This window comes from Taudactylus pleione, unplaced genomic scaffold, assembly GCF_031769625.1.
Source record: "Taudactylus pleione unplaced genomic scaffold, aTauple2 ptg001866l, whole genome shotgun sequence".
In the NCBI taxonomy this organism is placed as follows: domain Eukaryota; kingdom Metazoa; phylum Chordata; class Amphibia; order Anura; family Myobatrachidae; genus Taudactylus; species Taudactylus pleione.
The window spans coordinates 19,801-31,865 of NW_028286263.1; the positions used below are offsets into that span (position 1 = coordinate 19,801).

The following is a 12,065-nucleotide window of genomic DNA, read 5'->3' on the forward strand; positions in this document are numbered from 1 at the left end:
GGCCGGCTCCGTTGTCCGCATGCGCGAGACCCGGCTAGCGACGGGAAATCCGTCGATCCGGGTCTCGCAACAAAGGGGGCGAGCTGTCGGTGTTAAGTGACAGCTCGCCCCCTTTGGTGGATGGACCGGGGGGTGGCTGCCCAAACGGAGGCGTTCTCATGTGAACGCCTGCCATTTGGGGGCGGCCCCACTGACATCATGAGTGATGTTAGTGGACAGATTCCGGCTCTGTTAGAGCCGAAATCTCTCTGGGGCTTGCGGCCACGACACCCTACCACAAGGGTCTCATCGCAAGCCCGATGGTCACGATGGTCTTGACCATCGTGACCATCATCCTGGCCGCTCGCTATAGCTGTGGGTGGTCACACAAAAAAAAACGCCCTGATTTAGAGCGAGTGCTCTTTCAGAGCGTCCGGCTCTGAATCAGGGCCTCTATACATTAATTTGTGTATACAATTATGGAAAAAAACCTTTTTTTTTATAAATCAGTGTAAGAGTTTCTACCTCTTTTGGTGCTGCAATTTTCCATCTCCATATATATATTTATGTATATATAAGGGTGTGTGCTATCTACCCTATATAAGGGCGTTATACATATTGAGGTGTGATATTATTTTATTTCAATACAACTCTGAATTCTATCTGGCTGTATACTGTTGATTGAAAAAGATTTTATGTATAATAAATATTTTTATATTAATGGTGGCCTTTGGGCCTTCTTTGGGTGTATTCTTGGTGCAAGGGTTTATTTTTAGATATTTATCTCCTTAAGAAGATAAGGAGTTTTTCTTCATATTAAGAAAATCCAATTGTATGGGAGAAAAGCCACACTGAAGTTTTTAGTATACATAAAGTGCACAAGTCGGCCGTAGGATCCATCTCTTCTTAGAATTTATAATACTGCAAATTGGATTACGAGCTTATTTTATATTGGACTTTTTTTATATATTTAATTGAAGTGAACAATTCGTTATTTGTTTTCTTTGGGGCACATCTTCTATACTACTCTATAAAATATTGTGTTCTAGCCCCTACTAACAGGGGGATTGTTTTAGACGTTTTGTAGCCATTTATTATATACTAATAAAGCTGAGCGCAGGTTAAGGGCATTTCTTTGTGTGTTTATATATATATATATATATATCCCCACTGTCATATTTCTGCATTTACCCCTGAACCTGTTTCACCTCTCCAGTCATACGGACTTTAGAGGTGATATAGTTGTATATGTATGTATTTTTTGGAGTGCATTTACAATACAGAAAGCATATTTTACACTAACAGAACAGATGTAAGTAAAATTCTGCATGAGGCCGAGAGTGTCTCTCACCAATGAGGAGAAAGACCCATCATTGTCAGACCGAGATTGCATCCCAACCTTTCAGATGGTCAAAGAGTGGCAGTTGAGTCTTAGGGGGTCTATTTACTAAGCCTTGGATGGAGATAAAGTACCAGGCAATCAGCTCCTAACTGCCATGTCACAGGCTGTGTTTGAAAAATGGCAGTTAGGAGCTGATTGGCTGGTACTTTATCTCCATCCTCTTTATCTCTCTCCAAAGCTTAGTAAATAGACCCCATAAAGTGGAGGAGGTGTGGCCAGTGCTTTGTGGGTGTGGCCAGTAACATGTAGGAGTGTACATTCCTTCACTATCAGCCCCAATGTCTCCCTAAATACATATAAGCAGAAAAATTACATAATTTTGTGAGGAAAATACAAACACAATTTTATTACTTCTGATTTATGGATGACCATGTGGCCAGCTGGGTGACTGATCATCATGCTGTCATTATGATTGGCCTAGTTTTATGTGGAAGCCTGGGGCTGTAGTCCCATCTGCCGAATTGTTAATCTGGGCCTGCTTGTCCCACTCTATGATTTCCAGCCTAGTAGTAAGGGCTGATGTAATATATACATATGCAGAGCTGGAGCTACCACTGTACCCAGCAGCCGCACACAGAGAAGGCACCAATCATTATTCACAGGGCCATAGCTAGCGTAGTGTGGCCGGTGCCATCGCACAGGGCACCACAGGTCAAGGGGCGCTGTTTGGGCCTGTCAAATTTCTGTTTATTATCATTCTTGCTTGTAGCTTCCTCTTATTTCATCCCCAGCATCTCCTGGCCTTTCCTATCTCTTCCCTTGCCCTTCCCCATGAAGCCATGGCCTTTTTTTGGGTGCATTTTGTCCCTTTGAAAAATGAGGGGGGCACCAATGCTCTTTCTGGCACAGGGCACCAAAAAGTCTAGTTACGGCTCTGATTATTCATCACACATCTGCCTGGCACAGTGACTACACGTTACTCACCATAGACAGGGTCACAGAGGCTTGTTCTTGTGGTTTCTCTGTCTGTATTTGCACTGTGTAATCACCGCTGTCTGTTATATGGAGATCTGAGATCAGTAATGAGCCATTAGGTAAAGGCCTGGCCCGAGGGAAGTGCTGAGGCCCAGGAATTAGTGAGGGAGTAACATCAGGAATATATGTGAGGATTTGATCCCCAGCACTGGTGTTTAGTCCTTTATACCAAGTGACAGACACAATACTCCCAGTGATCTCAGTAACACTCAGGGTGACAGATTCCTGGATCACTGGATACTGAGGGATCAGCTGAATATTAATCATCCCACTAGTCAAATCCATCCACAGACTGAGGAGAGCTGAAAGAGAAACAAACATATATCAGGTAATAGAATGCTTGCCTACCCTCCCAAATTCCGCAGGAGCCTCCCGAATTGAGGTGGGAGCTCCCGCTACCCCGCAAACTAGATGTAATCCCCCGCTTTCCTCACAGCGCTGCAGAAAGTCCGGACTGCGCATGCGCGAGTCCAGATGTAGACGCAGGGTCAGGGAGTCCGTTTACTACAGAGAGATCCCTCCTGGGTCCACCCCTGCACAGAGCAGCTGACTCACCAGCCAAAGTTCACACAGACTACTGGGATAGACTGATGCTCCCAGCATTCTCTGCCCAGCCATTCCCGAGGAGGACACATGGAGGAGGAGCTGATGCTGAGCTGTCTGAGCCCGAGGAGGACACATGGAGGAGGAGCTGATGCTGAGCTGTCTGAGCCCGAGGAGGACACATGGATGAGGAGCTGATGCTGAGCTGTCTGAGCCCGAGGAGGTCACATGGAGGAGGAGCTGATGCTGAGCTGTCTGAGCCCGAGGAGGACACATGGAGGAGGAGCTGATGCTGAGCTGTCTGAGCCCGAGGAGAACACATGGAGGAGGAGCTGATGCTGAGCTGTCTGAGCCGAGGAGAACACATGGAGGAGGAGCTGATGCTGAGCTGTCTGAGCCCGAGGAGGACACATGGAGGAGGAGCTGATGCTGAGCTGTCTGAGCCCGAGGAGGACACATGGAGGAGGAGCTGATGCTGAGCTGTCTGAGCCCGAGGAGGACACATGGAGGAGGAGCTGATGCTGAGCTGTCTGAGCCCGAGGAGCTGTGTGTGAGTGTTTCACAATTCAGAGGCTGAGCCAAAAAAATCTCCTTTATATCTGTTGTGGTCAGTGTCAGTGCTGCAGGAGAGGTGAGGTGAGGGGAATGTGTGTGTGTGCATGTTTGTGGGTGGTGGAATCTATTAATGTGAATGTTTATGTGTGTGTGGGGGATCTGATAATGTTAATGTGGTAGGGGGAGATCTAGTAATGTCAGTGTGGCAGAGAAGAGACATATTAATGTCAGTGGGGGGGCTAGGGTGTCAGCATATAGTAAGATGTGTTATTATATTTGTGTGGTCATCTATTGAAGAATTTTAATTAGAATCGTTGTGGGGGAACAGATTCTTATTTTGTCCACATTTCCTTTTGCAAGGCCCTCTTATGCCCGTGTCTATGGGAATGTATAGGGCCTAATTCAGAGCCACTCGTAAGCGGCAGCTCGTTCGCTCCGAGCGATGTTTGCCCAACTGCGCATGCGTACGGATCGCTATACGCGTGCGCGAACCAGTCAGTGCGGTCAAAATTCATGTGTTCGCAAAATAGCGAATGCCTGCTATTTTGAGTGACAGAATGAGGCGTATGTGGGTGGTAACAGGGGAAGGTGCTTGAAAACGGGGAGTGGAAATCCGATCGCAGGCGTGCTTAAAGGTCAAAACGGGCGTTTTAAGGGAGTGCATAATTAATCCAGCAGCGTCATTGACCACGTCACTTGTTTTTTTTTTAACTCAGAACTGCTCGCAAAATAGTGGTTGAAAAAACCAACCACAAGAATAGCGAGCAGTTCATACGCTGGTCGATGTACTCGATTAATCTAATAAATAGCGGATATGACGTATGGTGCGAGCGGCCAGGGGGCGTATTTTTCAAATTTACGTTCGCATGTTTTGCTCGCTCGTTCAGACTTAGAAGCGTGAACAGTCCGCAAAGTGCGAACGGTTCATTTGAATAGCCACCCCTTTTTAGAAAACGAACGACCGCAAATAGCCAATGGCTCTGAATGAGGGCCATAATTTGCCTCCATGTCAGCAATACAGAATATTTTGGTATCACATGCCAAGTATTTACATAAAGTAATTGTAATTTAATTTGGTCCAGAACACACCCAATTGGCAACAGATACGCCCATAGGTGGATCTAGACACGCCTTTTGGGTGGTGTCAGACATCTAGCGCCGCACTTTTTACTATAGTGTGTACTCTCCCTGAAACTACTTTTCAAAAGTAGGCAAATATGGGTAATAGGACAAAGTCAGATGTTACCAAGGCTTGTACAAATACAATATAATATAATACTGCATGATTACATTTGTTGATAAATAAGGACATTTCAGAGTGATTTATACAGTTATGTTGTTATTAGCCTTGTGTCATTGTATAATGCCAAAGGTTTAATACAGGGAAGGGAATTCCTAGTGACTGGCTAGAAGTAATTGATTGTCTACTGCTTTTAGTGATATATTTTTGATGCTATATAACCACATGTAGGGGCTGAGTTGGGTACAATGCTGATGTTTTTTTGCGACTGTGCATCCGTCTAAATCTCTAAAGTTGCACCGTGTATGCGTCACTTGGTCTCTGGGCCTGATTCAGAGCTGAACGCTCTGACCAGAGCGCTCACTCTCAATCAGGGCCCTCCTCCCTCAACTTGGAGCGGCCTCCTGGCCGCTTGCATAGCTGTGGGTGACCACCCACAGCATATGCGAGCGTCCATGATGATGGTCGCGATGGTCTTGACCATCGCAACCATCGGGCTTGCTACGGAGACCCTGCAGTAGGGTCTCGCTGCCGCAAGCCCTGGAGTGATTTTGGTTCTATCAGAGCCAAAATCACTCCCACTGACATCACTAATGATGTCAGTGGGGCCGGCTTCAGACGGTAGGCGTTCCCATGGGAGGCCCATCGCTCGCCGGGTCTCGCGCATGCGCACGATGGAGCTCCCTCCGTCGTGCGCATGCGCAGTAGGGCACAATCGACCCGCTTGCGAGCGTCCTGCGCTCGTGAGCGGGTCTGAATCAGGCCCTCTGTGCAGTGTGCACAGAGATGCAGGATAAATTGAGATGCATAGACTCTGGAAAATGATAGGTGTTCCTGGGCGGTGACTGGGAGGTGGCTATGCAGATGCACAAAGATCTTCCATCTGATAGGCATGTTATGGGAGCATTGGCGTATCTATAATGGATGCAGGGTGTGCGCTGCACACAGGCCCCGGGGTGCAGGGGGGCCCACACTGAACATCTTGCACTCATATAAAAATTATATTTACCTCTCCAGAGGAGTACCACGTTGACCAGTTCTATAGAATTTAATCACCAGGAAAATGACGCTGTGGACATTTTCCCAGTGATTTGCAAATATTCAGTAAAGATGTCCCCAGAAATAAGTCACGGACGCCATGTTCCCGGAGACCTGCGCATGTGCAGTAGACTCAGGCACAAAGCCACAGTCTACTGCTCTGCTGAAGAGGAGAGGGCCCATAAGGCTGCACACAGGCCCCTGTATGGGAGTTTTGCGGGCATGTTGCAGGGGTGTACTCTGGTCCTGATTCAGAGATGGATGCTGTTAGCATCCTTGGATGCAGCAGCGGCGCTACCACTAGGCAGCTGTAGAGAGCTACCACAGGTGTCGTCACCTAAGGAGGCCACTGTTGAGGCCGCCTATCAAACAAATGAGGGATTTCTCTGAAACAGACTCCTTTTTTCGATGATGCCTACGACTGCCACAGGTCTTATTAGCTGGGACCGACACTATCTCCTCATTTCTTCCCTGCTTTTGGCCTCAATGGCAATTTCATGTGTTCTGTGAAAAAGCCAGCACAGCTTCTGATTCTGGTCCCCTGCTCAATTTGTGCTACAGTAGCTTTTCTGTGTGATAGGACCAGACAGGCTAGCCTTCATCCCACATGCGCATTAATAAGCCTTGGCGCATATGACCATGTTGCTGGTTTACTGTCTGTCCTTCCTTGGACCACTTCTGGTAAGTTCTAAGCACTGCATACTGGAAGAGCTGCCGTTTTAGAAATGCTCTGACCTAGTCGTCTAAACATCACAATTTGACGCTTGTCAAAGTTACTGAGATTCTAACGCTTGTCCATTTTTCCTACTTCAAAGTTCGGGGTCTATTCTGATCATTTTTATGCCCGATATGTAAAAGGGTGATGCTTTTCCTAGCAAGACACGGCTACTAAAAGCATTGCCCTTTTAAATATTGGGCATAGTCATAAATATGATCAGAAACACCCGGATTTACAACCAGACACTTTGTAAATAAACCCCATCAACTTCAAGAACTGACGGCTCACTTGTTGCCTAATATACTCCACCCATTGACAGGTACCATTGTAACAAGATAATTAATGTTATTCACCTGTAAGGTTATGGCTGATATATATAAATGTGTGTGTGTGCAGATATGTCTGTGCAGCTGTATATATGTGTCTGTACAATAGTGTCGGTGTAAAAAAAAATATATTCATTTATATATGTGTGTGTTTGTGAAACTTTTTGTGTAGCTGTATATATGTGTCTGTGTATATATGTGTCTTTAACTGTTGGCATGCATATAGGTTGTGCACCTGCACACCCCTTAGCACCGGAGAGCTCAGCAACACCAAAAGACCCGGAAGACCACGGAAAACAACTGTGGTGGATGACAGAAGAATTATTTCCCGGTGCGTTCTTTCTTTTTAAGAATGTTCCAAACAGTTGATTTGGCCACACCTAATGTTTTTGCTATCTCTCTGATGGGTTTGTTTTAATTTTTCAGCCTAATGATGGCTTGCTTCACTGATAGTGTCAGCTCTTTGGATCTCATATTGAGAGTCGACAGCAACTGATTCCAAATGCAAATGTCACACCTAGAATCAACTCCAGACCTTTTACCTGCTTAACTGATAATGAAATAACAAGGGAATAGCCCACACCTGTCCATGAAATAGCTTTTGAGTTGATAGTCCCATTACTTTTGGCCCCTTAAAAAGTGGGAGGCACATATAGAAACCGTTGTCATTCCTACACCGTTCACCTGATTTGGATGTAATTACCCTCAATTAAATCTGAAAGTCTGCAGTTAAAGCACATCTTGTTTGTTTCATTTCAAAGCCATTGTGGTGGTGAATAGAGGCCAAAATATGAAAATTCTGTCAATGTCCCAATATTTATGCACCTGACTGTATCTGCGCTGGGAAACCATTTCAGTGATGTATCACGATAACTGGAATAGGGGTTATGACAACTATATTAATACCAAAGATGGAGAACTAATTGTACTTATGGACCACCAATCCACCATGCAGATGTGCCTGGGATTTGTACAGAGATGCCCACAAACAGTCCCTGACCAAAAGAGGCCCACAAAGTGCTTGCGAGAGCATGGGTTTCACTAGCCAACCCCCGATACGTCCAATAATCATTCACCAACTGTCAACTGTCCCATCACCACTCTAATCTCACTTGCCTCCATCTAATATCTTAATTCTGGTAATGACACTTAATTTAAGTTCAATCTTTACTTGAACCACTGCTGTGTGAACTTTCATGCTGAATTTCCTGCCTCTCCTAAGAGAGAGGCTTTATATTTTATTTTACTATTCCAATTCCAACTTTCCCATGCACTCTGGCCCAAGATCTCTGATCCCATTGTGTACTGTGATCTATAGTTCTACTCTTCCTCCACGCCTGCCCTGCTGAGATAGCTTTCCAGATCAATGAATAGTATATACAGGGCAGTGCAAATATAATTTCAATCTCATTAGATGGAGAAGGTTGAGTTCCCTCATACAGTTTAACACTGGAGATGTTTTCTGAGTCTTCAGTATTCACTCTCCAGAAGCCACCTTCTCCACTTTCTTCTGTGAAAGTTTATGTGAAGAAATGGAAGGTACAGATCACTACAGTGAGTAATCAGAGGTGGATGGGGGTTTTAAATTAAAAATGGCAAAGAAATGCTGATTTCAGAAGAGTGGAGATAGCTACTCCAACATTGTAACACAGCTACAGCCCTGGAATGTTGTCTGGTTTGTAAGTGCCTTAAAATGTTCATACTTGATCACTGAATTTGTAATATCGATTTGAGAGTGCAATTTTTGCGACAGAGAAAACTAATGTCGTGCCCATTTTTTCACCTAGGGTATGTGCACTCCCAATTCCTGCGGTATTCAATTTTAAAAAATCGGGTGCAAATATTTTTATGAAAACATACCCATGCAAAAATTAGAAAAAATCAGTCTGTCACCCCCAAAAATAAAATAAAATATAAAAAACAAACTTTTTCTTGTCAAACATTTTCTTGTTTAATTTTGTACGCATAAAACAAATAAAAATTCTAAAAAAAAGTGATTTCGGGGTAATTTTAGGTCAATAAAAAAATTAATATGTAAAAAATTCTAAAAAAACATTTTAGGTTAGATTCAAATGAAAACACAAATTTATATAAAACATAAAAAATACCGGCACTCACTTTGTTGCAGAGCCTTCCAAATGCTTGCTGGGGTGCTCACCTTGGGGTGTGGTATCCCTCCACATATATATACAAGAGATAAGTGGCATTCCCAGTCCAAATACTCAGAGAAAAAACAGTGCTTTACTGTACTGTTTTTGCTCTGAGTATTTGGACTGGGAGTGACAGTTATTTCTTGTGTATATATATATATATATATATATATATAAGCAAAAAGGTCCACATTCACGTTTTTGTATCACCATTGCTGGGGTCGCAGACTCGAACGGGCATAGTAGCTCCAAAAGCATAGAAACATATTGAGCGCACTCACCAGACTTGTAGTTGTAGAAAAAGGATTTTATTAACAGAAAGCCATCATAAGTAGTCGACGTTTCAGTCCTCCCTTGGACTTTTGTCTTGACACAGTGGTAGATTGCATTAGTTTAAAATATACTCTATATTTTACGTTGAATAAATATATTATCTTACTACCACGGTTACATCTGTGCACATCTATACTTGATTTATGTTTAAATATTTATTTGTACATGTGAGGATGCATGTGTACATCAAGGCATGCATGTACCCACATGTATATATTTAATTTATTTGTATCTGTTTATTGTTTAAGTTCTATTAGTGTGTATTTTTAATTTTTGTATATATTTTTATATATTTTTTTATTGTTGATTTTCTTATTGTTGATCTTGTATTTTTTTTCATTTTTTTTATTTTTTTCATTTTTTCTTTTTGCACATAGGAGATGTGTGTGGTGTTTATATTTTTTTCTCTCTGTTTTTGTGATATTGTTACTATAGGATGGAATATACCAATGTGTTTACTCAGGCTTTAATATTTTTCCATTGTAGACGTTTGTGTAGAGTTTCCATTTATCTCTTCTTGGTATTGACAGCATGTATGGAATCTAACACTGTGTCTATTCAGGCTCCAATAATCTGTCTTCCTCTACATTAATGTACTATAGCGATTAAGTCTATTAAATGTTCGTTTTTATCCAAAGAATGAATGGTTAACCGTGTCCCTCCCTGTGAGTAGATATGCAGATTAACTTTGAGTTACTTTAGTCAGTATAGAGTGCGCTATGCCCCGATCGTTTACCATGTATACATGGCAACCTATGGAACGCACCCAGACTGATGGTGACAGACTCTAGTGTAGGGAACTTCAGGCATGACAGGGAACATGTGACCAGGGGTTGGTCTGTGACCACTTCTGCCGGGATGCGTAGTTGGGCAACCCGGGGGATTGCAAGCAGTTGGGGACACACGTGTGTGTGTGTTAGTGTACCGGAGTCCCACGTTGCCCATGAGTGGAGATAGCGGAGTGTGGTGTTCATTTGAACCTGGTAAGCGCACGTCTTTTTGTCATATGCTCGCAGTTTAGTTGGATGTTGTATCTAAGGTTGACTATTTAATGTTTCTAGGCTATCAATGATTGTGTGGCAATGTCATCGTTAGCACTTATGTTTGTGATATAATATATATTTCTTTATGTGATTGTGCACACTTCATTGATATTCAACTGTATAGGTATCCATGATGCACACTCGCTGGGACAATTGTGTAACATAGCCCTGATTGGGTTTTGGGTTGCAGCATTTGGAGTTCTGTGATACTCCTAGCTTTTTCTTTTGGAATGCTAATATGTGTAGATATATATATACACATAATCTTCTTGTCCAGTCGTGTATGTGTTAATGTGGTTGGTCTTTTGTGCAGATTTTGTATGGAGCCTGATAGACTGTGTCACTGTGTCTTGTATTTTCTATTTTTCTATTGGTAATTTGAGTTTTCAATTTATATTGATTATATCTTTGTTGTTTCATTTTTAGATGTAATATGAAATATGCACACATGGTGCATTTTTGCAATTTGTTGCCGGTCTTGAAAAAGGTTCATATTCGAACCGAAACGTCGACAAATTATTTATATGGCAATCGTTTGGACAAATTATGCTGAATAAATTGTGTCATTTTTGGATTACATATTGAATGACTTCTTGGAGACTGGATATTGTGTGGATATTAATTGGATCAGTTTAAAATTTGATCTTGGATAGCAACCCACCGATGAATTATTCTTGATGTGAGTGCAGGATTCGATTGTATATATCTATGTATGTATATATATATATATATATATATATATATATATATATATAATGATGATTTTTGGGTAATTTATTTGAAGCCATTTTTAGTTTTGACAAACAATAATTACATGGAATTGTTGGACTAATTAAGCTAATTGGAAACTTTCCACAATTAGTCATGGGGGAGTGTCTTAGAGGCACGTCCTGACAATATTTCCTAAAAATAAAGATTTTAGAAATAAGATTTGGTTTGGAGGTGTTCAAATAGAATTTGATAAAAATCACGCACCCTATTGGATAGGAAAAACCTTATGGCTGCAGGTAAAACCCATCGCTGCTGTGTTTTTCAAAATTACGGTTGCAATTGGATATGCCCCAATGTGAGTAATGACTAGGACCCTTGACAACATCTGTCTGTCACTCGTCATTTCACCACCAGTTTGAAAGTGTCACTTAACACAAGGAGTTAATTTTGAATTACTCCAAGGACTTATGTGCTAATAATTTCTTAATTAGTGCCAGAAAAACTAGCACTTTATTTCAGTGATGATAAGATTATGGCCTGATTCAGAGGTGGACACTGATGCAGACGTAAGGACTGAGACGCCCACTCGCAGTATCGTACAATGCTGCATTACTGGCTGGTGCATCTTTAGACACACCATCGGTCTCACCTTGAAACTTGCACCAGCCCTTTGTCAGGGTAATTTTTCCATTAGTGTACGGCCTCCCATTTAAGCAGCTGTATGTCTGAGTATAGCCGCTTTCACCTGCAACACTCGCATAGCATGCTACCTCTGCGTGCGCCGGATTTGGCACCCCTCTGTTACCTCCCGATCTCTGTCCAGGAATGCCCCATACTGCCTATACACTTCCCTGTGCATGCACTGGAATCTGTACTGTGTCATCTTAGTCAGACCCTGTACAATAACCTCATTATCATTATCATTTTTTTTTCACATGAGGCTGCCTGTTTAAACAGTATCTCAAAGGGGGGACAGATAAAAGAAATGACAATCTGGAATGATCTTGGTGTTATTACCATCACCTTACACGTGTTCTGGGAAACGTCACCTG

General features: G+C 42.6%; 1 protein-coding gene across 1 annotated transcript; it reads right to left on the reverse strand.

Moving 5' to 3' along the window:
* Positions 1-2,290: 2,290 nt before the first annotated feature.
* LOC148436251 (cell adhesion molecule CEACAM7-like) lies at positions 2,291-7,974 on the reverse strand. The gene is made up of 2 exons (XM_088465129.1): positions 7,893-7,974; positions 2,291-2,658 (listed from the first exon to the last, which is right to left on the reverse strand). Exons 1-2 carry the CDS (start codon positions 7,972-7,974, stop codon positions 2,291-2,293), a joined length of 450 nt encoding a protein of 149 aa, XP_088321255.1.
* Between the last annotated feature and the right edge of the window lie 4,091 nt (positions 7,975-12,065).